The following is a 26,900-nucleotide window of genomic DNA, read 5'->3' on the forward strand; positions in this document are numbered from 1 at the left end:
TCTCAAACACCAAGCAAGGAGCAAAGAGCAGCATATCGTGTCGCAAAATGTCGGGCTTGGTTGCATGCACACCATGGGTGGTTGCAGTGACTGAAAATAATAGTACTATAATGACAACAATAACAATAATAATAATAGTAATAATAATAATAATAACAACAATAACAATAATATATAATAAACTAACTTTTGTCTGCTTTTGAGAGATAAGATACTAATAATAATAACCCTATCTAAAGTTTATCTCTAACTAATAAAATACTTTTTGACAATATGAACTTGCATAAATTAATTTAATAAATGAAGTTACAAATTTAAAGGTGATGATTATACATGTGACTTGGGTATGCGAATGATAATAACAACTGAATCCAAACTGAGTCAAGCAATGTACTTAGTGTGTCTTCCCTGAGCTATCAGTTTCCCAGTGTCCTTGTTCAACAAGCTAACACTGGCAAATGCAAGAGTCTTTCCAACTTTAAGACATTCTGCGTCAATTATTACTGTCTCTCCAATTTTAGCAGGTCTCATATAACTAAAAAATGGACATCAAAAATGTCAGATAATTTAAATTAAAAATGTAACATTTAAGCAAGGTGCTATAAAATTCTAGAGAGCTGATATACATGTATTTGTGTTGTAATAATACATGTAGCTTTAAGGCAGCTGATTTCAAGGCTGCATTTATACTACTGTTAACACTACTCTGCTCCGCTCCACTGAATCTGAATAGTTTTGTTACTGTTTTACACTAGTCCAACGCTGGCCAGCTAGCTGGTTTTCATTTGAACTTATCATTCATTCAGTTGTTCACAGAAGTATTAACAGAAGTATCAGCATTCTGGATAAGTTTTCATGTGTTTTAGTGTAAACGAAACCTGTATCCGTGACTAAAAGTCTCCAGTTTCCAATGAAAACTGAGAGTAGTGAACTGTGAAAACATGGCCTTATACTTACAGTCAAAAATAACTAACAGAAATCCTTCAATGAAATTTTAAAGTTTATTGATAACCATGCATGTACGTGTACAGTGAAACCTGCTTAATCAGGTCACCCTTGGGCCAGTTTTAAATGGCCTGATTATGCAGGTGGCTGCATTACAGATCAGCCTCTGTAATACAGCCATTTAGTACGGGATTTTGGCTTATGGCTGTAATAGAGAGGTGGCCTCATTATTCAGGTGACCTTTAGGACAGGTTTCACTGTAACTAATAAAATTATTCCCAGAAGAACTTCACACAAATTCCAAAAATACAAAATATAACTGTTCATGTATTACCATAATATAGCAGAAAATGTTCGTGACCCAAAATTTTCGTGGGTATATTGCATTTTTTCAAAATTCAAGAAAATAAAATCTGCAAAAATCGAATCAATATGGTTCAAGATGGCCAAAAAGTAGAAAACCACAAAAATTAAAGCCACAAAATCAATTTTTGAACCAATCTACAAACTTTTTGGGCCACAAAATTTTCCGCTGTATGATATTACCCATATGAACATGTACATAATGTGAGCTGGAAATATTAGAAGAGAATTAATACTAGTAATGCAGCAAGGTTCAAATTAGAGCTGTGAACTGGTTTTAGGTTGGCCAGTTAACCGACTGGTTGCAGCATAATTTCAGGTTATCAGTTATTATCTACTCTTGTTTTTAGCTATAACCGGTTTTATAAAATTAGTGATTTAGTCACATTTCAAGCAGGAACACTTCTAATTTCTAGTAAATTGACATTTGTGACTCACAAGAAAATGTTATACAAATGTATCATTAAAAAGAGCATATACATGTAAGTTGTGTCAGCCAACTAAATCAAACTCTTATTTATTGTAGCTCTTACTAGTCTTACATATTTATAGTAGCAATATTAAGTTTCATTTAACAATCAGTTAACCGATTAACCGTCAGTTATTGGTGACCAGTTAACCGGTTTTGCTAAAGGGTCCCGGGTCATAGCTTTAATTCATATTCCCACAATAAGTGAATAATCCCCACAGTAAGTAAATAAATACCACATACACCATATATTTAGCAGGTATAAAATTTCGCAATTTGGCTGCATTTTTGTATTCGCGAATAAAAATTTTGCGATTTTAATCTAATTACCACACCTACTATACAATCAGCACGCCATTTCACAGATTTGAATTTTGCAAATTTTTCAAAAACATGAAAATTGCAAAATTTAATCCCCACGAAATATATGGCATATACGGTAAGCTGACAATATTGTGCATGGCATTCGGAGCAACTTTAGAAATTCATAGAAAATCCAAGCTTGATTAAATCAGCTCAAATTTGAAGCATAACATGAGCACGTGTATGTGTATCATAAAAATGAAGAAGTTCTCTTCTAGTCATTTTTGGCGAAAGTTGGCCATGACCCTGTATTATCCCTGCACTATAGTACAGCCAATTTTTGAGCAACTTAAAAATCGTAAAAATCAAATTTTTATTGTAATTAGCTCAAACTTGCTACACATCACAACAATTAACATGTACTGGTATATTTGTTAATATTAAAAATGGAAAATTTTCTCCTTTTCATTTTTAGTAAAAGTTGCAATGACCTCATACTATAGTACAGGGACTTTGGCCCAATTTTTGAAGTTGAAAAATCGTAAAAAATCCAATTTTGATCTGAATCAGCTCAAACTTGCTACACAACATAAGAATTACATGTATGTGTATCAGATAAAATTATGAAAATAAAAATGTTCTCCTTGTTGTTTATGTCAAAATAGCCAGTAATTTTCATGGGTCTTACAGTATATTTCGTGAAATCTACTAAAATTCCAATTTGCAGATATTAATTTCACAAATTCTACCACATGTGCTATGTAGGTACTGTCTTAAATTGATATTTGCAGATTTTATTTTCGCAAATCAGGAAGGAATCCACAAAATCCGCAAAATTTGCAACCTGCAAAAATAACCGGCTATATGGTATAATTAGTAACATGGTTAGTGTTACTAAGTAGGATTCACCCCCAAACAAAATGGCTGCCACAACTTTTGCAGCCTTGCTATACCAGGAAAATGAGCTCTTATGCTTACCAGACTTCTTAGGGGACCTTATAGTACAGGGTCTTTGGCCCAATTTTTGAGAAATTTGACAATCCATTGACAATAAGCTAGATGCAAAAATCCTGTGGGAAACCCTGCTAAGCAGTAGGTGGACAACACTAATATCATTTAGCTTCATTCTGAGTATGCTCAATGAGTAATAGTACTAAATTTACAACGTAAAATATACCAATTACGTGTACATATACAAGTTAATAAAAATTGCCTAATATAATTTTTGCAATATTTCCAGCTATTTCCAGCTATAATACATGTAGTACAATTATTTTACCTAATATTAAGATCAGTGCTGACTCCAGGTGGATGCTCAGCACTAACTATTGCCCAGGTTGACACACTGTCAATGATTGTAGCAGTCAATCCACCATGCAGAGTGCCACCAAGATTAGTATGTTCCTCTCCAACTGTCAACTCACAACTTAGCTTTCCTTTAGCTGCTGACACGATTCTAACCTGATGGTGAATAACAAATAAAGGCCCCATTTACACTAATCCATTTTCACATGTAAGCAGAGAATTTTTGATTCTTGATAAAGCTTGTGTTTATACTAATACATATAAATGCATCACCTATCTGAAGCAAAATGAAAACAGATACCAAAGTGGATACTTTTACAAACGAATGATAAATCTTTACAATCCTAATTCATCAGTGTAGTGGATTAGTGTAAATGGGATCAAAGTATCATACTGTAGGGGAAAATTTCTAAACTATAATCAGGTTTTCGCAAAAAATTTTAGTATAGTGTTCATGGAGCTTCTTTCACTGAATTGTTAAGTCGCACAAAAATTAGGCCAAAGACCCTGTACTGTAGTACAGGGTATTTTGACAAAAATCACAACGAAAAATTCTCCATTTACACGTAATTTTTTGTGATACGTATAAATGTTCTAATGTTGTATACCAACTTTGAACTGAATTCATGAATTTTTAAAAAATTTTTAAAGTTATTCTAAAATCTGGCCAAAAACCCTGTACTATAGTACAAAAATGACTAGGAGAGAAATTTGCATTTTAATAATTTTTTCTGATGCACATACATGTCATGTATAAACTTTGAGCTAATTCTGATCATATTCGAATTTTTTTATAATTTTAAAAACTTACTTTAAAATCAAGCCAATGACCAAAGACCTTTGGTCTTTAGCCAAATTTCATCTAAAAATTGCTAGAAGAGAATTCTCTATTTTTATAACTTTTCTGATACATATAAATGCTTGTAAAAAATTTGTAAAAATTGAGCTGATCAAAATTGGATTTTTAATATACAACGTACATGCATTTTCCAAGTTGCTCAAAATGCCATGTACTGTATTGTAGTATTTTTCAACTCATGAAGCTCATGCTGTTTAGCTCATAATAGCATGCTTTGTGGGAAGCCCTGACCATAATGCCTTGACTAAAATTTATATTGAAAATAATCATTAAAAAATTATACTTGATCTATAAATAATTTTTTTAATTTTTAATAAATATTAAACTTACTTTCGACAATACTCTGTCAAAGCTTTTAGTTTCTGAGAGCATCTTTCCAAGTTGTTGTATTTTTGAGACCATAGAGCTGGACGCCATTTTAAAAAGGCGTGGTTTTAATTTTAGTTAATTAATAATTAGAGCCCCTTCCTGATCCTTCTTCTCTCCTGATTTCTCTCTTCGTCTTAGAGGATGGCCGTGAACGTTTTTGCCACGTCTTCAACGACAGAGTCTCTCAGTCGCCACGATTACATTAACTGGATTAACGAAAGCCTCAAGTGTAACATTGCCAAAATAGAAGATCTATGTTCTGGTAACGTGAAGAATACGATAATAGTACAACTTCTCGTGTGACTCCCACTCCCCCTCTTCACTCATTAGTCATTACCTTCTCAGTAGCCCCCTACCCTGTCACCAATTCTCCCTATTAATGTATTGTTAATGGGAACAGCTTTACATCAAACCTTGTCCTTAATCACTTTGAGCATCATTATAATGCATTGTTGTACAAGCATATACAGTTGTATATATGTGATTTAGTTTTTGTTATTACATACCCATTAATCAGTTTGTTTTTGTGTTACGGTCGGTACATGTACTAAGGTAGTCTGGCCCCACCTAGTACTAAGGGAAACTTTAATGAATTTTTAGGCTATAGGCTATTTTGTCACATGGCAACACTTCTCCCTTGAGACTAATTTACAAATTATGACTGTCATTTTCTGACTCATTCTCTCATTATAATGTTTCTTGTAGGTGCTGTCTACTGTCAGTTTATGGATCAACTCTTTCAAGGCTCTATTATATTAAAGAAAGTCAAATTCTGTACTAAGCTAGAACACGAGTATATTCAAAATTACAAAACTCTTCAGACGTGTTTCAAGAAGGTTGGCGTGGACAAGGTCTGTTTACTATGATTTACATACAACATTCATGTACAATGTACATGCAATGTATTAAGTGAAGTTTCACTCTACCGATTGTATCGATACATGTACATGTTTAGTACACTTGCTGTTTATATTACAAATGTAATTAAGCATACATGTATACATATGTGTATAAACTGGCTATGGGTGTGTTACACAATCTCTTTCACTTGCCGTGTCGTTTTGTTACTTTACTGTGTCTAATTCTATTTTAACTGAAATTTGATGATGTCATAACATGTTATAACGCCTAAATGATGTGCATGTACATGTATTTTCTTGGTAAATTTTTTAATGATATATTTATGTTTCCTTGCTTTATGCCATCATTTATAATACTATATAGCAGGTTTATTTGGAGGATAACAATTTTCACAGAATAATAATCCGGAGGTTCACAGAATTAATTTTTGCGAATTGCCACTTTTCTGCCATCTTGTGCCATTTTTGAAGGAATTAAATTTTGCAAATCTTCAAAAATCCACGAAATTTGTGAAATTTGTTATCCTCAAAATAAACCTGCTATACGGTACAAAACTATTAAGGATTGTGCTTTGTCCTGAAACACAAGTTTTAATGGTGGAAATTATTAGGCAGTAGCCTTGATATGATTCAAATGTGCTAGCCATTTACAAAAGTTATAACTGTAGAATTCTGTCTTCTCACTGATTTGTATTTTTTTAGTTGACATTTCAACTACATGTACATGTATGGTGTATACTTGACTTGTGCTGATGTACATGTAAATTTACAGTCAGTATTAAAAGTCCTATTACTACACAAATTTTGGCCATGTACATCTATAGTAGTGCATGGCTGTATATGTCATCCTGTACATTATAATTAATGCTAATAGCACAACCTAGAAAAGGTAAATTGCTCATATTTATAATCAGATTAGTGAGATTACACTAATGTATGATGCTCAATGAATTCCCCTTTACCAAAAGTCTGTGTCAATTACTGTATACCATACAAGATGATTTATTGGTGAGGAATTAATATTGGCGATTGGCGTTTCTATGAAGAAATTGCCAGTATAAAATCCGCCATTTTGTTTTAATCTGAGCATGCTCAATGGCACGTGGCACAAAATCGCCAATATAGAATCCGCCAATTTCTGTCCACAGGCAAATTCACCAAATATTACTCCGGCCAATAAATCATCTTGTATGGTACATGTACATTGTATATAGTACAAATGTACTTACAATGTATGTAAAATACCAAAGATTATTTACATGTATATTTAACAAGTCATACTTTTCACACATTGTACAGGTCCTTTAACTAAATGTTAGGGTTGATTTTTTGGCTTAAGAATTTAAGATGTACTTGTATTAAATTTCTATTGAATTAGTTTTAGAGTATCATTTACTCATTGAGCTTCATGTTGTAAGCTTTGCTTTATTATACTAATAAATAATAAATTCAGCATTCAAATGCCATTATCAAATACCAAATTCAGCATTCAAATACCAAATATCAATTCAGCATTCAATAGTAATGCTGAATTCAGCAATTCAGCATTCAAATATCAAATTCAGCATTGAACTACCCATTGACAATTTCCTAACAACATTGTGGTAATCACTAACATATGTAAGACTCATGTAGATGTATGTACACATATAGGCTTATTGTTATAAAACTACATGTACATTTAGCATTTACCGTATAATACATGTGTTATATTTTACTGGAAATAAATTTTGCTAATTTTGCGTTTTCGTGAAATTTACAAAATTAAATTCCACAAAAGAGGTGTGGCACAGTAATAAAAAATGGCTGTGAGATAAGATTCACTAAAATTTATACTGACAAATGGCAAATCTGAACAAATTTGCAAAATTTTATGCCAACAAAATAAAACCCATATACAGTATCTACATGTACATGTAACTATCTATGGTACTTTTGTACATGTATTTTTGTTTATATATGTACCATATACATGTACATTGTGCATTCAAATTTTTGAGTGTTTAAAATTTTGTGTTTCAATGAAATGTGCTCAAAAGTTACTCGTTTGAGCTAATTTTTGTGTTTTGGCCATAGTCTACATACAATGGAATGGCATTATAGAGGTGATTTAAATTTCATGAATTTAATATGAGCACGAAAATTAAGACACGTATGGTACTTACATGCTTGTGTGATACATGACATTATCACTGTTAATACATGTACATGTTATATGCGTGTATCTAAATTAATGATTATTATTATTCTTTCAGATGATACCCATTGAAAAACTAGTCAAGGGAAAGTACCAGGATAACTTTGAGTTCCTCCAATGGTTCTACAAGTTTTATCAGGCAAACTATGACGGCTCTCAGGAATATGATCCTGTAGCGGCGAGAGAAGGCCAGACCATAGCAACAGGTGCTGCCGCTGCTCTTGCTAAAGGACCGGGAAAGCCTCCAGCTAGTGGGAAGTCAATGAGACCACCTGGTACTAGTGGGATAGTCAAGTCTTCTCAGAAACCCAAAGGGAGAGTAGCGACCACCAGTGCAACTAGTAGTGCCAAACCTCCTCCTACAAAGTAAGTATTGAAAATTTGCATTGTTGAAACTGGTATGCTGTGTAGCGGAAAATTTGGGGTCTGAAATTTTTTTGAATTGATCCAAAAATTCATCTGTGATTTTCTACTTTTTGGTCATGTTGAACTGTATTTAATTGGTTTTTGCGGACTTATTTTATAGAATTTTGAGTAATGCTAAATCCACAAGAATTTTCCGCTTTACAAAGATTCAAACCTTATTGTGCTTCCTTTATTGCATGATCAGTGTAGCATAAAATTACTGTGTGTATGTCAATGCTGTTTGTGACTAATTTTATTAATTTTTTTTATGCACGTACATGTACTACGATGTACATGTACATGTACTTATTGTGCTTGTGAAGTATGTGTATCGTTCAATTGTTGTGTTAAATAAAAGATTATTCCATATAGCGTAAAATTTTCGTGACCCAAAAATTTCACAGATTCCTTCAAAAATCAAGTTTGTGGCTTTAATTTTGTGGTTTTCTACTCTTTGGCCATCTTGAATCGTATTAACTCGATTTTCACTGATTTTATTTTTGTGAATTTTGAAAAAAAAAACACGAAATCTACGAAGTTTTTGAGCCACAAAAATTTTCCACTATATGGTAGTTTGTACATTACAAGGAACAACCTTAAAAGAATCCTAGACTAGCTCTTATTAGCAGATGGTCTCCTGGAATGTTCTAGGATTCATGATACACACTTGTATTGTACCCTGTGTTCACATTGTCAATGTACATTTTGTATTTCAATAGACAAGCACCAGCTGCTGCTGTTAAGTCAGCAGCTCCTAATGGAGGAGGAGGAGGAGCTAGTGCAAAGGAACTGCAAGCTGCTCAGCAGCAAGTCAGAGAACTACAGGATCAAGTAATATGATTACAGTATTTCCTCAAAAAAAAGCCTGGGCATCTACATGTACATGTACGTGTATTTTTTAAAATGGCATTTGGACCTTGAAAAATTAAAAATAAAATAAACTTGAGCCAGCAGCAAAATTTGAACTCATGGCCTCACGCCCAAGACTTCAAGAAGTTTAAGGAAGTATCTGCAGGGCAATGAAGTTACAAGATGTATTTCTAGGCTAGATTTGCATAATTACTTGTGTATAGTTCATTTTTATTGCTGCCCAGCTTTTATTTGTACCTGGCTTTTATTTGAGGATATACCGTACATGTACATGTACATACATAGACACTGTAATAGAGAGAGACAGATGATTGAGTTATTGTGATATTCTGGTTTCCTGTAGATAGCTGAGTTTGAGGTGAATATCACTAGTTTGGAGACGGAGCGAGACTTTTATTTCGAGAAGTTACGCAAAATCGAGATAATCTGCCAAGAAAATGGAGAATTGCCGGTTCTTGAGTCAATACTGGCAATCATGTATGAGACTCAGGTAAACATGAAGCATTGGACTGTAGTACACTTTTGTGGTAATGCATATTTTGTGTAATTACAAATTACAATTGCATTACATTAATTTCCATAGTATTTGCTAATTATTGGTTGTTACCCTAGTTAAGATGTAAGCACAATTAACATGTACATGTACTGTGTACATACTAGTTAATGCAGTTCTGCCTTACTGTGTTAACCAAAAGCCATGAATTTTTAAAGTTACTCCCCATGTATTGTATTTTAGTGCTTGTCAGCTCATGAAGCATATGCTGTTTAGCTCATTCCTTAGCATTCTTTGTAGGCATTAAAATTAAACCCTGCAGTATTTACATGTACATGTACACGTACATGTACATGTATGTGATTACAGTTCCATTTCATTGCAGGAGGGGTTTGAACAACCTGAAGATGAAGAAGGACAAGAGGAGCAGCTCCAACAACCGGTCGAATATTATGATCCTGATGCTGTGGGGTATGAAGAATATCAATACGAGGAGGAAGAGCAAGATGAATATTAGCCGGGGGCCGGGTCGGATACTGCATGTACACTTGTGACGTACAATTATGGCAATTGTTATTTACATGATAAAGTAGAGACTAAAACGTTGCTTTGTTATTGATTGTATATTATCATTAATAATGTTTTATTATTATTATTATTATTATTATTATTATTATTATTATTATTAGTCTTTTCTCAAAGCTTTTTTCATCTTAAGTATGTTCTCTGCTTGCAGTAGTATAGGTCGGTCAATCATCTTTCCTTTGTATGTGAATGCTCCCTAAAAATAACAAAACCACTGCTAGTGTTGTTTTTAGTTTATTGTTTTTCATTTCATTACTGTAGCTATAATTACATTTAGCTATGGTCTAGCATATACACATGTATACAATGTACATTTAGTACACTTTTAGGATTATGATACTGTAGTATTTTAACCTGCTATTGTGGACACTCTAAAATAAGGAGGCCTCTATAATGAGGACAGGTAGTATCAGTCCCAATACAATAGTAATGTGTATTAATGAACCTCTGAAATAAGGACAGGTTTGTAATCAGGAGGGTATTATTGGGTCCCAAGGTGTCCGGAATAGACAGGTTTGACTGTACATAGTCTTTGACCAAAATTTAACTGTTACCACTCAAAATTTTGTCATTTGGGATTGGCTCAGTTACATGGGGTGCAGTAAAAATTGAGAAATATTTTTAGCCAAAAAAACGTTGATGATAATTTATTTTATGTTGATTTTTATGCATGCAGCTAATGGCCTGTGAAACTATAAACTTAAAATTGAATTCTGATAATGTGATAGTGTGGGCTCAAAAATAATTGTTCATACTTTTCCAAATTGTTGATGCTCTTTAAATATTCGTATTAGCTCCTCTGCCCATTCTATTGACTCCGGTGATGGGGAATATGCTGACTGAACCACATCAATTTGTCCTGGATGAATAACTTGCTTCCCTATAAGATGAAAAGATGTACATTTACTGGACTATCATTAAAATTATTAAGTGCTCGGCTTATTGCCAACTCTTAAAGTATGATGGTATAATGATGCTTAATTATCTTACTAGTATGCTAATGGAAACCTGGAGAAAACACTCCATTTTTATTCAACTGTCTAATACATACATGTAGAAGTTTGAACTCATTTTGAATTTTTAAAATTTGATCAAAAAATTTATGCAGCCAAAAATCCTGTACAGTATATGTATAAGTATAAATACTACAGGGTATTTTATCAAAAATGGCTATGAAAGTCTTACTACATTTTCTAATCATAAATATGGTATTTCTTGTTTTGTTTAAAAAGTTTGAGCTGATTCTGATCAAAAATTGGACTTTTAGAATTAGAAATATTAAGTGTTCATCAAAAGAGTCTATGTGTTAAGTTTGCTGCGTAACTTTATTCTCCTCTCATTATCTCATAATAGTCTATCTCTTTCAATGAAATGTCTAGTAATTATCAATGGATACTGGATAGTAATTGCTAACCTGTAAAACCCATTCTTGCAGAGTCTTCTGATTTTAACTTTAAGCGTTCAATATCTACAAATAAAATTAATGTAAAAAATTAATGTACATGTCAAATTAATAAATTAATAAACGTACACATAAATTAATGTACATGTAAGTCACATTTCCTTATACTCATTCCTGTTCCTCTGTCTTACCTTTATAGTCCACACTAACAGAATCAAGTGCTTGCAAACCCAGTGATTTGACCTGTGTTACGAATGATTGTCTTGCAGCAAGTAAATGAGATTCTTCCCCATCATGTATTCCTAGAATAATAGCTATGTGAACTCCGAAACAGTGGTTACTTTATTATTGAAAAAAAAGAGATGATTATTGATACTTTAAAAAAGGTCAGAACATGAAAAAATTAGCTGGAATCAGTTCAAACTCTCTACATACATGTAGCATAAATGCATCAATATGTATCAGAAAATGCAATAAAAAATTGGGGATTATTTTAAAGCCATTAATTTTTTTGGAAAACACCCTAGACTATAGTCGTTGCTTTTTCCTAAAAATCTGATACTTTTTTAAACAGCTATAACACAAAAAGTTTCAGTTGGAATCAGCTCAAACTCTCTATTCTACATAGAATAAGGATATCCCAAAATACTTCTTTATAAGCATAAGAAGTAGAAAGAACCTCTATAAGTCTCAACAAGAACCCAGCTGTACATGCCAGGTGGTGAAAACAATCTTGGGAACAGAAGTACGTTTATTTGATTATACACATGTACAAAGAGATACTTTTTACATATTACATAAATGTACATATATCTGTGGTTATTTCATACCCAAACTGGCAAGGTAATCTTCGGATCCAAACGTTACAGACTCCAACACTAAATGCTTTAACCTATGAAGCCCATAGCTACAGGTATCCCTGATTGAAAGGAGAGACGAGATGCTTTCCATCATTATATGCAATGAAGGAATGGGAGCATCAGGAGGAGTGTAAAAACCAACTAAGAAATCTAACTGATCAAAATACATTATTGTTTAAGCATGCAGAAAAAATTTTCTTACTATCTTCAAGTCTTCTTTACTCTCGCATTTAGGTAGCATGATGCCGTGTGGCTTTATCCTATGGGCAAAAATTGCTTTGAGATCATCTTTGACATGACCACTAGTCATGTCATTAATTCTAACGAGAACTTCACTATTTCCTTGAGTTGCAAGTGAGAGAGCAAGAGGGAGATTGGAACGTGCTGCTTCCTACATCAAATAATATTAGTGTAATTAAAAGTTGGTACTATAATGCCGTATAGTGGTTTTTATGCTGTTATGCCGTCAGCCATCTTGTACTGTATTAATTTGATTTTTGCGGAAGTAGTTTTTGCAAATCTTAAAAAAATCGTGAAACTTGTGAAATTTACAGACTTAAAAAAGGCACCCTACAGTATTTAGCATAATTATTAACATTTGGTACTACTCAATATTACAAATTGCTTATCGTTTATATTAAAAGTACTGAAGATTAGCATGCGTCAAAATAGAACTTTTGTCTGTCGACACGGCACTTCTTGTTGGACAAGTAATACGCCATATTGAGAACCCACCTTGACAAACATACCCGATCTATGGCTGTCACACCCTTTTTAATTTATTTATATTAATTTTATTTATTTATTTAATGCTTACTTAATTTTAAAGTACCTTTTGATTAGCTGCTACACCATCTTCAAGGTCAATAGCGACAGTGTCTACTCCTAATGTTGGGATTTTATTAAGTTTCCTAACATCTGAGCCTGGTATGTACATTAGTGCTCTTCTAGGAAAAAAGACTCCGTCATTAGAGCTACTGCAATCAATATCAGCTCCAGTAGATAATAATCTATGCCATGGGCACAGCCTTGAGAAGCTAAACCTAGCAGAAAATCCAGTGATTAATGTCACCATTATTTTTTTGCAAAAATTCTGGATTTGGGATTTTGGGGATTGGACGACACGCCTATTTTTAATCACACGTCATTCAGTGGGCGGGTGTCGCGTCTCACGTGACAGGTAGGCGTTTCCATATCCTCTGCGCTTGCGCAAAGCTTCTTCTTGCCATAAACCCTACCATCTTGTGGCTCCACTGACTGTCCCTCACTCCTGCTCTTGCTGTCTTATAATCTCAGAAAAAGCGAGAGAGAGTCAACCAAGGTACGAGTGTTTGATAACTTTATTATTATGTTGCATGGAACTGCTGTCAAAGCTACGATCAAGTATGAATAAATCCAGACATGTTATTAAAGCTTTTTTTTTCACAGATGGGTAACCTACTGAGAGTGCTCAATGACAAAGGACCAGTCCCTAAAGTGGACTTTTATGTGGATTTTGAAAGTGTGTTTCTCTTATCTCTTCCTCTCTTTCCTCATGCTTTCTCAATAATTAGTAGCTTTAGAGACAAATGCTATGCAGCTTGATCTTGTTAGGGGGGGACATTGTTTCAAAATACATAGTGTCAATGGCTTATTATTGCCATAACTAATATAATTTATGCCTCCCAACTGGCCTATTTGCACAGCTGCATTATGTCACGTACATGTACAATACTGCTTGAATGATTATTGGTTGCTTCAAATTGTAACAGCTGCTCATTTCTTCCCCTTACCCTTCACACATTGTCATCACTTTGTTAGGAGACAGATTATTCTGTATTGTCCTGTTTGTGTGTTTGTATCCTCATCCTAATAATGTATTTATCGAATAGGCTCTGCATGTGCATTCTGCATGTCTCATGTTGGTATGAATGTGTTTAATTACTGATCGGATTTCATTGTAATAGAATCCCTCCACTCTTGTTGTGTTTCTGTTTCTCTCTCTTTCTCTTCCTCATCACTTACTCCTCTCTCTCTCCCTGTGTCCCTCCCTCTCTCTGTTTCTGTTCTGTCGTACTCTCTCTCTCTCTCTCCCTCTCTCTCACTATCTTTCTCTTTCCTCTCTCTTCTACATCAGGTGCTGAGCCTACAGATGCTGAGAAAGAGGTATATAGTAAAGTTAGTGAGATACTAACAGATGCTCCGAGAATACTGGAAGAGTTACGATCTTATAAAGGAGCGGGGGAATCAATTAGAGAGGTGAGAAAAGGAAGCAATTGGAGGGGGAGGAATATTGTATGCATCATAGTCTCCTGACAGTTTTAAATTACACCTTGTAATGTAATAATTGTTCTCATTGTACATGTACATGTATATACATTAGTATTTATATGACCGTGTAGGCTATATCTAATCCCCAAAGCTCAGAGCATCAGGAAAAGGCATGGCAGATGGTCTGTCCTCTAGTCCAACAATTAAAGTCGTTTTATGAGTATGCACTGAGCCTTGAGAAGGCTGTCTGTGATATACTTGTTATCCTCTGTCTCCCGACAATGGCCGCCATTGAGCATTTGGAAAAGCAACAAGTACGTTGAGGACTAAAGAGAGAGGGAGAAATGGAGTAGAGTAACAAGACCAATGTTGTATTACTACGCGTACATCAAAGTGTAGTTATATGTACATGTACATGTATGCATATTACTTTAACATCATTATGTATATAATGGTATTTTTGTGATTGTGTACTCCTTTAAACAAAGCCTCTTGTAAAGCTATTACTACTACTACTGTGTCTGTGTGCATATACATATAAGTACATACAGGGTTGATGAATGCACAACTGTTCATTAGTTTCATTATAAACACAGTGGAGTTGATCCACAATTTACTCTAATAGGGTTTGTAAACATATCAACAGTTCTAAAGCAGAATGAAAAAACACTCATACAAGCCCTTATTAGGAAGTAGATCAGTTGCTATAACAACCATTACTTAATGAGATTCATAGGCTACACTCCATATATAGTACTATGTTATTTATAGTTGATCTATTTTAGGCTATTACTAAACAATTGGCACATATACTGGACTTCACCCTTGCTTTTGATGACCTTAAGGTACAGTACAGTGCAAATGTGCTACATGCTACTCATGCCTTTGTGCTTCTCTTTGTTTTCTCCCTCTCTCTCTCTCCTCTTTCTTTACTCTCTCTCTCTCTCTCTCCCCCCCCTCTCTCTCTCTCTCTCTCCCCTTCTCTTTCTCTTTAATTTTTTTAGATGGGTAACCCACAGATACAAAATGATTTCAGCTATTATAGGCGAACATTGAACAGACGCAAGATGGTATGTACATGTACTGTACTCTACCATCATCATTATGAATTCCATATTTGTTCTACATGTACATGTACATTGTGCTACTAATATTTACTATTACATTGCATAAATATTTCAAATCCTAATGTTTAGGAGGATCTTACGTCTGGTGTGGCATCATCAAGTGATCAGGCCTTTGACTTACCTGATGACATGGCTAATCGTATGTCACTTTTTTATGCTAACCCAACTCCTATCCTTCACGGACTGGCTGGAGCTACTTCACAACTACTCAAAGAAGTTAGTCAGCACCTGACACTATGACATTCTAATTGTCTTATCTATTTTGTACATATACTAATTGTTATTTTGCCTCCCCCACTGTGTTTTGTTTTGTCATTATTATTTTTCTATTTTAGAATTCGGAAATCACTCTTGACTTAATGACTGACTGTCTGTGTACAACTGCCTCAGTCTGTAGAGTCATTAATGAAAATGCGTAAGTGACCTAATTAGCTACAGATGTACATACATGTACATAATTATTCTTTCTTCTGTAGCGAATACAAAACTAGGTTTCAAAGTGAAGAGACTGTTATATTCACTCTAAGGGTGATGGTTGGTGCCATTATACTCTATGATCACCTTCATCCTGTTGGTGCCTTTGCAAAGAGAGCACCCATTGATGTAAGGGACTACAACAAACATACACATAATATGTAATAACATGCTACTAAAATTACGTGTATTATACTATTACATGTACATATGCACTTTTAGACTACATGTCTACAACACACACGCGCGCACACACACACACACACACGCACATAATACATGTACATGTACATGTGCACATGCTACTAAAATTGAATTACTATATAGCGGGAACTTTTGGAGGGACTACAATTTTGCAAATTGCTAAATTTTGGTGATTAGCAAATTTTAATTTGGCGGGTTTGTGGCCACGTGCCATTGAGTGTGCATATAGTGACTCAAAATGGTGGGCTTTATTTTGGCAGATGGCTATCAAAATGCCAAATTTGCCAAATTTAATTCCATCCGAAGTTTCCCGCTATACAGTATACATGTAGACTTTTGAGATTAATAGAATAAATGATGTTATACTTTTATGTTATAGATGAAGGCTTCTATCAAGATAATAAAGGAACACCCGTCCTGTGCTGATGGACTAATAAATGCATTAAAGTGAGCCAATGAAATAATGATGAGATATTACACGTATTAATACCAATCCTTCTTTTTTGTCTGTAGATATAATACGAAACATTTTAATGACGAAGCTACCCCAAGAGCAACGAAAACTCTACTATCAACTTAACTCTCATCTCTTGTCTCTTCCTCTACTCTTCCTCCCTGAGCTGCGGGAGCTGTTCTCTTTTTAGTTCCAATAAACTAGTTGTTTTGATGTGACTCTCCACTCGCACACACACGTTGTCATTTATTTTTTGCTACAACACTTTTATAATAATAATTATTATTATTATGCTTGTGAACTTCGCAAGATGGATTGATGATTTTTGTACATTAGAATACACTTTATGAAGGTTTTTAGATACACTGTTATGTCTATATATATATACACACACACACATGCTTGTAAGTTGTAGCCCACTCACGTACATTATATTGTATTAGGTATGTAGCAATAAAATAATGTAATTTCCTAAAATTTATTATTATTATTATTATTTTGAACAAAAGGTTTTAAAAATTTCAAAGGAAAAGGAAGTACAATTTGAAGCAAAAAATGAGTTAATTAATATAGTTTCATTTTCATGTATTATACTAGTCTCAATTTTATTAATAATTAAATATTTATTACTGTAGCACTGTTAGTTTTAAAGAAGTTTTCTGTAGCATCAATCAATCAAGATTCAGCTGTGACTGCCACCTAAATAAAAATTAATAAAACAATTTAAAAAATAATAAAAACACATGTATTTTTACTTTTTACGACAATAATGTAATAATGAAAATACTAAAAATAATATTATTTTAGAGTAAATATAACTTACTGGGGCAGGTGTTGCATTTTCAGATTCTTCGGCCTCCATCTTGTTCATAGCTTGAGTCATTAGAACCTTCTCACGCGTCAGGAAACGATTCAACTGATTAGCCTGATCCTCCTCCTCATTGGGGGCCTTAAACTGAAGAGGGCCACCTTCCTAGAGGTTGATAATGATGGAAATAGTTAAGTATTGTGATAGTAGTAGTCATTTAGAAAGAAGAGAAGAGTCTAATGGCACGGGGATTGGGCTAACAATATTCATAGTGGGCTTGTATAAACAAAGGGAGGGGTAGTCTATTCATCCTACTATTACTACTAACCAACACTTCCACACACTACTATGCCTACTACTACTACACGACCATTAATTTCATTTTGGTTTATTAAAATTTATGTCTGTGTTGTCTGTGTGTAGCAATAATAATAATATTAATAGTAGTTCATGCCAATGCCTTGGTGAGCAGTCACGGGTTCCTAAGAGCAAGCAAGGGAGGGAGGGAGGAGGAGGGAGGGAAGGAGAAACTACCTCATACTGCCTCTGGTGGGCACCAGTAGCAGACTGTCCCGCAGAATGGATGGTACGAGAGACTGTAATGTCTTCAACACTTTCGTTTTGATAGCTTGATTTGGAGTGACTACAAGAAGAGAGACAATAAAGGATGTACCGGAGTACTGAACAAACAGATTAGTGCATTAACATTCCTTTGATTTCAGGAAATATGTCAAGTATGAAGATAAACACACAAATACACACACACACATATACTGATTCTTATTATAATTATTTACAAATAATTTATCATCCTTTATACAAATAATTATTATAAACGAACAAGCAGGAACAAGGTTGATTTATGTTTTCAATAAAATGTGTGGGTGGGAAACTGTTGATATAAAATTTGAACACACACTTCTATATGAACATGTACATGTACATATGCTTGAGGTGTTTTTTGCTATTGTAAATTGTCAAGGCAAATATCTGTAGTATGTAGTAAAGAACCAGGCCATAATACATGTAGCTAATATACATGTATAAACAAATAATAGCAAAACATGACATTAATTCATATTCTCTCTCTCTCTCCCTTACCTCATATTAACGTCAGGGATCTGACTGCTGTCATAGATGGGTACAGCATGGGAGGACTTGGTCCCTTTGGGTGCGACATAGATTGGCTTACTGTCCAGCTGAATGCTCACACGAGTGGTAGCAGATAAAGACTTGGTGTCGACAGGTTTCAACTTAAACTCTGGATCACTAGCCTGACTCCCTCCCCCTCCTCCTCCAACATACTCCATCTCATACTTATTATTGCGCTTGACTATCACGAATTTCTGAGAGGTGTCTGGAATGGCTTCTTTGAGTCGGAACTTTATTTTGACTTGCTGCTCCTCGTAAGTTTTTTTATCATCGTCTTGAGGGTCAATGTCTGGAGGAGCATCCAACATTACCCAAGAGTTCTTGTCTGCACTCTATATTATGTGTATGTGTATTATCACATTCATCAATAATTATTTAATTCTTTCCTTCCTTTATTCTATTATTAATGGTGGTATGGGAGTGTTGGATAGTAGTAATTACTGCTTACGGTTGGGTTGGTGAGTTGGTGTTTGTATGGTTCAATTAGTATACATGTACATGTAGCTACAACGTTGTCATAATTATTGTGATAAAATTACTTATACTGTACATGTACATGTACATGTACTTGCTCATACAATATAAATTACAGTACATGATGTGCTAATGTATTCTAACTGTAAACAGACCTTGTACATGTACATGTACGTGTACATCTTAGTGCAAAATAAGGCCAGACTTAAAATGGGTAACTCTTACATGTACAATGTACGTGTCACACAAACAACACAGACACACACACACACACAGAGTCTGTTGTCATTCTATGGTACATCTTAACTGCATTATGACAGAATGGTGCTTCATGTGCAAGTTATGCACTACATGTATATTATAATGCTTTATACTCTGTGTATAAGCTACAATGTACATTGTACATGCAGTTTACAAGATTTGTCCACGCAGGCCAGTTATAATTAGTCCCATTTTACATTAGCAATGAATGCAATAACGCTACATTGTACATGTACATGTACACTTGTGAATGGGACTGGAATAACCCATTGTCTTCTCCATTCATTACAATACTAATAAGTAGTACACATGTTGCCTTCAAAAACTGGCTGACATCAGTCAATTCAGGCTACATGTACAACCCACACTTGCTGACCTGTTGGTATTCACGTTGAGCTGATCTGGCACGAAACGAATTTCTTGCTGGAACATAATCTAATAACAATAATAATAACATTAGGTAATGTATCTATCACCACCCTCTCTCTCTCTTATTCAATTACTCCAATTCTCAGTCGTTGACAAATTATCTGTCTCATGTTACATCCCATTTGTATCTTACCGAATTTCTTATCTTTTATACATGTACATGTACATATATTGAATAGTGAACATGTATTACTGTATACATATATAAAATGTATTACAATATATTACATGTACATACACATGTAATTATTGTACATGTTTACATGTACATATACATGTACATGTATTTTATATCTTATATTTTATATCTTATATGCCTTCCATATGTACATGTACATGTACATGTATATCTTACCAAATTTCTTTGAGTTAGATTGGAGGCGGAGACTCTGTGTCCTCACAAATTTTGGTTCTTGGCGGCTAACCTCGTCACTTTGGACCTGACGGAAGGTTCGTCCACTGTAACGGAACTTGGTCCCTCTCTGGAAGACCTGCTGTATACGTGATGGCCTGTCAGGTGCTTGGAGCCTATGAATATACAATACCAATAGATTTATTAACAATAGTAGTAAAGGAGCAGTAGGTACTGTACATGCACATGTGTATTTAGGATTAAATATGGCCTGTTTCTTTATGGCCATAACGTAACAAGTTGAAGTCAGAATCAGCTCAAACTTTCTATATAACATAAGTACATCATTATGTATCAGAGAATGGAATAAAAATAGGGGGTGATTTTGGGGCCATTTTTTGAAAAAGGGACTATAGCCTTCGTTTTTCTTTCTAAAAATTTGCTGTTTTTAAAGTGGGTTTAACTTGACAAAATTTAGTCGGAATCAGCTCAAACTTTTAGTATAGCATAAGCAATGTATAGACTGTATCAGAAAATACATTAAAGAGATACTGTTGCTGTGTACAGATATCCACACACTTTTCGTAAATTGATGATGAAATACAATTTTTGGGGACCAAAAATCCCATTTTGTCAAAGAAAAATGGCAGAACTTATGCAAAGTTTCACTGAGCGTTCATATTGACATGCAGAAGAACAGAGAGAAAGTCTTGCTTAATTAATATCTCAGATAAAGGCCAGAGAAGAGCTCAGAAAGATATCGACTTTAGCAAACACAGCTACACGGTCAAACTCACCCGTAAAAAAGACACTAGCCTTTTATGAACGGCAAACTTGATGAAGCAAAATGCAGTTAAGTACTTACTTCTTGTTTGGTGGAGAAGGCATCATTTGTTGAAGTATCAGAGCTCCAGAAACAAGAATCAGAGCATAAACTGTTGCTATATTACAAGATATAAACCCGCAGCCATTTTGTTGTTTATAAACTTTCTGTCTACTAAAGCCATGAAGCTCTTCCGTAAACTGCGCCAGTATTCCTTTAAAAGTTGGGTGCAATTTTGAAGCCATTTCTGGACAAAAGCATGGATTTAGGTATTTTTTAAGAAATCAGCTTATTTCTTTAAATGGCCAGCCATAACCCAGTATACAACTGGACTACAGTACACTATAGCATTGGTGAGTACATGTACATGTACATGTATAACTTAAGCATTGATTTACAGTTTACTGCCCAGGCCCTCCTCCTACTGTCATTATGAGTCTTAGATAGACCCAAAATTAATGTCAGTAATCTGAGTATTACTCTGATACTGGTGGTAGTGTAAAGGAATGTGCTTTGAATAATTGTTGGAACAACAAATCATTATCAAATCAGGACAACTGTTCTTTGGAAATTGCATAACAATATTAGCTGGAATGTTTCTAATTGTTACAAATGAGCTAGCCACAATATTCATAACTCACACCACAGAGCAAATCCACACCTACACTACATGAAACATGAGAAAATTTAGCTTGGCAAAATAACTTTCCAGATAATGGAAAAGGTATACATGTGGTGCATGTAGTGAAAATTGTGCCTTTAAAATTAATACATGTACATGTATAATACATGTACATGTACATGTAGAGGTTCTGCCTAGAAAAAAAATTAGAGGTGGTTGGAGACTAATATTGTTCCTTTTAAATTTATGTACACTATACTAGTAGACTACAATATCATGCTTTATGTATGGTTATTGATATTAATTGGCTGGTTGGTCTAAGTGATGAACTGGTTGGTTCATTTGTTGAGGTGGCTGTCCCAACAACCCCAACCATCATAGGCAGAACTACATGTACATGTAGAGAGAGGGAGAAGAATAGAAGTACCTGAAGAAGGTATGCTGCTCAACTGCACATTTCCATATCCTCTTAGACTGAGGCGGGTTACCAGTCACAAACTTGACCACGTTAATGTCACCGGATTTCTTAGAGCCCATAGCCCCACTGTCAGTACTAGTGAGATCAGCTTTACTATCGCGTGGACGATATCTAGGAAAGAAATTATTTATAAGCACTATAGTTAATGTGCCAATTGCTGCTGTACCTGATGATAAACTTGTGCCGTTTATAAGAAATCTTATTAATGTTTGGCCATGGGAATTTGGATATTTCAACATGATCTTCAAATATTGATATACCACGATAAGATATACCGACCAGTAGCACCGTACCAGCTTTATCCTGTGAACCAGAAAATATATATACGTAATTAATAATGTGCTCTGTTATAATATTCAATTTAAATTCTCTTCTTTTTCTTTCATTCTGTCTCTCTCCTTCATTCATCACACACACACACATACATTGTAGTAGAGTATACACACATCAATGAGATCATATAGTATTTTCTTTCTCTCTCTTTCTCCTCTGGATTCTCCCTCAATCCTTTCCACTCTTATAAAAGTAAACACAAATTAAAAAGTGGGGGGGGGGGGCTGGTTTCAAAAACCAATGCTTTAATGCCATAGCTCCTACATAAAAAAGCAAAAGGCTAAACCCACTGTTTTTCCTCCTACATTGTACCGTGAATCTGGTTATTTTCAATGGTTATAAAATACAGAATGGAAAATTTCGATGTTGGAAATTTTGATATGCTACCTACTTACATGCATCCCAATATACATGTACATGTACATGTATTTTAAATGGAAATACATGTACATGTACAGTGTATTAGCAATTCTAAATTCAGTATGCCTCATTGCTATGCAAAAACTACCATCACTCAAAATATACCAGATTCATTGACACTGCATGTTTTGTTACTCTCTCACTCGCTCATTCCAGGTACTATCTGTTATCTTTCTTACTCTCCCCCCACCTTTCTACTTCAAATCTCATTCCAAGAACAGTAATCAAAAATAAGAAGAAGACATAGTGATACATCCATTACTACTACAACAATCAAGCTAATCTCGTTATATGTACCTTGACAACAAACAGATGCATTCCATAGCGAGGGAGCTTCTTGCAAATCTGAAGGAACTCCGACTCAGCCTGAGCTGGAGTGTACCCAACTTTTGATTTGTGGAGTTCAGTGATGGGCTCCTCATAGTCCTCGTTCTAAAAGTAAAATGGAAAATTTGAAATACAGAAATATATGCTATTGTGGACAGTCTAATGGAAATAAGAGTATAATCAGCTAAATTGTGAACACTCTAAAATAAGGACACCTCTATAATCAGGAAAGGTAGCATCAGTCCCAATACAATAGTAATGTGTATTAATGAGCCTCTGAAATAAGGACAGGTTCATAATCAGGAGGGTATTATTGGGTACCAAGGTGTCCAAAATAGACATGCAGGTTCAATTGACTGTATTAATCATTCAAACATTGTTCCTATGCTGACCTATTCAATACTAGTTGACACTACAAAGTTCAATAGCAAAATCAATTCAATATCAATACCAGTGTACATTGTATTTATCAATGCATTGTAATACACATGTAAAGTATTAGTGCAATATTTCGTGTGCTGTAATGTGCAGTGATAGTTACAGACAGTTACATTTTGTATTCATAATGTGCCTATATAGACATACGTGTACATGTACGTGTACATACATATGACATATTTCAAGCATGAATGAAAGGTAGTTAAAGTACAAAAAAGAGAATCCGAATAGTTCAGCAATAGGAGATAAGCATGAATAAGCTCCTCACGTAAAAATGAAGATTACATACTAGTGGCTGGCTATCAAAGAGAATTCCAGTGACAACACTATCTTAACAGGATTAGCTGGAATATTCAAACGACACTATAATGACTTCTTAGTCACTAAAATAACTCTTCGGCATTTGATCTACTTTAAATACACACATATCTACATGTACATGTACATGTACTGGGTGTGATAAAACTTTATTTATAGTTACACTAAATATATTGAAGACAAATATTCATTGATAGAGTATATGATAAAATCAATGGTAATTTAATACCACAAATACACGTACATGTACATGTAATTTAATGCCACATTATAATTTAGGCTCCAATATGAGTATGATATGTACATGTACATGTACATGCAGCTTTGCTATAATCTCAAGGACATGTTATTGATACTGCATTGTTATTAAAAGTAAATGGCAATTAGAACTAGTATCAGTACACAAGATGAAAGGAATTTCATTGATCAAATTAAAGGAAGGAATTAGCAGGAATATTGTCAATAGCTACAAATGGTAGTGCTAAAAGCCTCAAAATGCCTCATAAACCTGTTTACATGTCTCTATACTGATGCAGCTAGCTTACCATAGCCTCATTAGGCAACAGCAAGAACTCCCTGAACTTGTCAACATAGCCTTTAGGATGTTCAGCCTGATTGTAATCACCCAATGAGCCTAGGGAAAAGGAGGGAGGGAGGGGGAGGGAGAGAGAGAGAGAGGGAGGGAGAGAGGGAGAGAGAGAGGGAGGGAGAAAGGGAGAGGGAGAAAAGGAGGGAGGGAGAGAGAGCACATGGCAGCAAGAGTGGATATGAAATAAAAGAAAGCATTATCAAGTTCCTGGTTTATAGATAAAACAATGTGTATACAATATGCTTTACTAGCTTGGCTACGATTCTTAAATATTTCACATTTTGTCCATTAATGTAATATACCTTGCAGCATAAGAGCAGTCAGTCTCCAGCTTGTTTCCCGATCAACAAGAACACGATTATCTTTAATATCATTGCAGAGCTGTAGACAATAATTGTACCTACAGAGACAGAGCTTAATATTCATTTCAATACATCAAAGTGACAGTGCCCATTGGACACTACATATACAAATAGACTACTGGCTGATACGTAATTAATACTCAGCTTTTTCTAATTTAGCAATAAATGCATTATACAGCGCATGTGTTTTGAATATGCCCACTCCAATAGCCAATACATTAATGTACATGTACATCGTATAACAATGCTGACAGCCAGCAAAGCCAATGCAAAATTTTGATTATTAAAAATAAGGCACACACACGCATGCACACACACACACACACGCACACACACAAACACATACTCCCTCTGTTAGATACTATTGTTGTAATCCAAGGCATCCTAGAAATGTCTTGTAATGAATGTTCCTATTACAATTAGTGCTCAGTTATTTAATTCCTTCTTCCTTACCCTCTCAGTGAAGACTAAACAATACCATGAACTCCTCCTCTATCCTTCTTTCTCCCTCTCTCCCCCTCTCTCTCCCTCCCTCTCTCTCTCCCCCCTGTCTCTCTCCCCCTGTCTCTCTTTCTCTCTCCCTCTCTCTCTCCCCCTCTCTCCCTCTCTCTCTCTCTCTCTCTCTCTCTCTCTCTCTCTCTCTCTCTCTCCCTCTCTCTCCCTCTCTCTCTCCCCCTCCCTCTCTTTCTCTCTCCCTCTCTCTCTCCCCCTCCCTCTCTCTCTTTCTCTCTCTCTCTCACCTGCTGACATCTTCTTTAAGCAAACTAGGATCACTCAGAAAGAATTTGACTCCATACCTCAGCCTCCACTCCTGCTTCATCTCTGTTAGAAAGATACACAACACTAAACTAGTGATTCCATAAAGAATCACACACATTTAATTATGCATACATTTATACGAATGATAAACAAGCTTCACATGACTTAAAAGCTAACTAATTCATTTTCTGACAAAAGCAATAAAAATACTGCCGACTGACAAATAAAAATAATAAAACCGACAATAAATTGCTAATGATGACAAACACACACACACACACAAATGCACAAAGCAAGTGCAATGGTCCATTAAAATATTCTAAATATTCTGAAGTGTAATTTGATACAATGTTCAATTCTCAAGAGCATACACTTAAGTATGTTACAACAAGAAGAATGCTAGCAAGTAGCAACGAACCACTTTCACCAGAATAACAAACAACAACAAGAACAAACACGTATATTGTACAGTACCTGCTGGAACTTGGTCTTTAACAGGCTTATGGAGATCAAGAAATATCTATTAAAAATAATGATAATGATCAACACATTACATTTAGCATACATGTAGATTGATAAACATTTTACTTTTTGGTTGTTGTCTATGAAATAAATAGAGAAATAATCTTTTTCAAAAACATCAGTGTCAGTATGGATCCTTTCTATAAGATCAAATGCTTTCACCTTGCGCTGTGAGAGAGAGAGAGAAAGAGAGAGGAGGAAAGAGAGAAAGATATAGGGGGGAGGGGACAAAATCATGTAGGAAGGTGTCTTAGCATTTGATTTTACTGTACTTACATCTACATCGAGAGACACAGTGGTGCCATCGGGTAGAAAAACAACGCAATTAATGAGGTTCTTGTTCTCAGCGGTCTTCTTGCTTTTCTTGGACGGTGAAGCAGGTTTCTCATCCGCTCCCTCTTTCTTAGGAGACGGGCTCGCTACTGGGGACGTAGATTCTCTGTCCGTAGTTGCCGGTTGCTCTTCTAAGGCCATTTCATCGGGGCTTGCAGCCATGACTGTTCCCTAACTGCTTTCGCTCGGCTTTCCTCACCTCTCTGACTCAGCCTCTTTCTTTCGCACCACCAGCAGTCATTTATTATGCACAGGCTAATTAATTAAATCACAGATTCTAAATTTTTATTACATTTCCTGCTATTG

The 26,900-nt window shown here is 34.9% G+C and overlaps 5 protein-coding genes across 6 annotated transcripts; 2 read left to right on the top strand and 3 right to left on the bottom strand.

Annotated features, from left to right (window-relative positions):
- Positions 1-40: 40 nt before the first annotated feature.
- Positions 41-4,688, bottom strand: LOC100642028 (acyl-coenzyme A thioesterase 13-like). Its single transcript, XM_003389541.3, has 3 exons — positions 4,575-4,688; positions 3,360-3,541; positions 41-535 (listed from the first exon to the last, which is right to left on the bottom strand). The coding sequence occupies exons 1-3, from the start codon at positions 4,659-4,661 to the stop codon at positions 382-384; spliced, it is 423 nt and encodes a 140-aa protein (XP_003389589.1). The 5' UTR covers positions 4,662-4,688; the 3' UTR covers positions 41-381.
- A 15-nt stretch (positions 4,689-4,703) lies between these two features.
- On the top strand, positions 4,704-10,155 carry LOC100631629 (microtubule-associated protein RP/EB family member 1-like). Its single transcript, XM_011408296.2, has 6 exons — positions 4,704-4,875; positions 5,319-5,464; positions 7,729-8,036; positions 8,795-8,906; positions 9,289-9,435; positions 9,824-10,155. Exons 1-6 carry the CDS (start codon positions 4,755-4,757, stop codon positions 9,953-9,955), a joined length of 966 nt encoding a protein of 321 aa, XP_011406598.1. The 5' UTR covers positions 4,704-4,754; the 3' UTR covers positions 9,956-10,155.
- On the bottom strand, positions 10,031-13,396 carry LOC100631755 (citrate lyase subunit beta-like protein, mitochondrial). Its single transcript, XM_003389545.3, has 7 exons — positions 13,118-13,396; positions 12,488-12,676; positions 12,256-12,439; positions 11,617-11,727; positions 11,438-11,491; positions 10,779-10,903; positions 10,031-10,219 (listed from the first exon to the last, which is right to left on the bottom strand). The coding sequence occupies exons 1-7, from the start codon at positions 13,358-13,360 to the stop codon at positions 10,124-10,126; spliced, it is 1,002 nt and encodes a 333-aa protein (XP_003389593.1). The 5' UTR covers positions 13,361-13,396; the 3' UTR covers positions 10,031-10,123.
- Positions 13,397-13,467: 71 nt separating this feature from the next.
- On the top strand, positions 13,468-17,163 carry LOC100642155 (protein FAM49A-like). Its single transcript, XM_003389542.3, has 11 exons — positions 13,468-13,606; positions 13,714-13,786; positions 14,402-14,523; positions 14,667-14,849; positions 15,321-15,380; positions 15,540-15,605; positions 15,732-15,878; positions 15,998-16,077; positions 16,139-16,265; positions 16,720-16,787; positions 16,854-17,163. The coding sequence occupies exons 2-11, from the start codon at positions 13,714-13,716 to the stop codon at positions 16,918-16,920; spliced, it is 993 nt and encodes a 330-aa protein (XP_003389590.1). The 5' UTR covers positions 13,468-13,606; the 3' UTR covers positions 16,921-17,163.
- A 150-nt stretch (positions 17,164-17,313) lies between these two features.
- Positions 17,314-26,840, bottom strand: LOC100631502 (band 4.1-like protein 2). 2 transcript variants are annotated; one of them, XM_020001695.1, is made up of 15 exons: positions 26,538-26,839; positions 26,328-26,429; positions 26,214-26,259; positions 25,721-25,802; positions 24,921-25,018; positions 24,575-24,663; positions 23,244-23,378; positions 22,360-22,496; positions 22,143-22,304; positions 20,274-20,446; positions 19,866-19,924; positions 18,704-19,086; positions 18,137-18,245; positions 17,618-17,767; positions 17,314-17,493 (listed from the first exon to the last, which is right to left on the bottom strand). In XM_020001695.1, exons 1-15 carry the CDS (start codon positions 26,754-26,756, stop codon positions 17,470-17,472), a joined length of 1,968 nt encoding a protein of 655 aa, XP_019857254.1. In that variant the 5' UTR covers positions 26,757-26,839; the 3' UTR covers positions 17,314-17,469. The 2 variants fall into 2 exon arrangements, with proteins under 2 accessions (XP_019857254.1, XP_011406599.2); XM_011408297.2 differs by lacking the exons at positions 18,137-18,245; positions 18,704-19,086 and having other exon boundaries at positions 26,538-26,840.
- Between the last annotated feature and the right edge of the window lie 60 nt (positions 26,841-26,900).

The sequence above is a fragment of the Amphimedon queenslandica genome, unplaced genomic scaffold (assembly GCF_000090795.2).
Source record: "Amphimedon queenslandica unplaced genomic scaffold, v1.1 AMPQUscaffold_13046, whole genome shotgun sequence".
NCBI lineage: Eukaryota > Metazoa > Porifera > Demospongiae > Haplosclerida > Niphatidae > Amphimedon > Amphimedon queenslandica.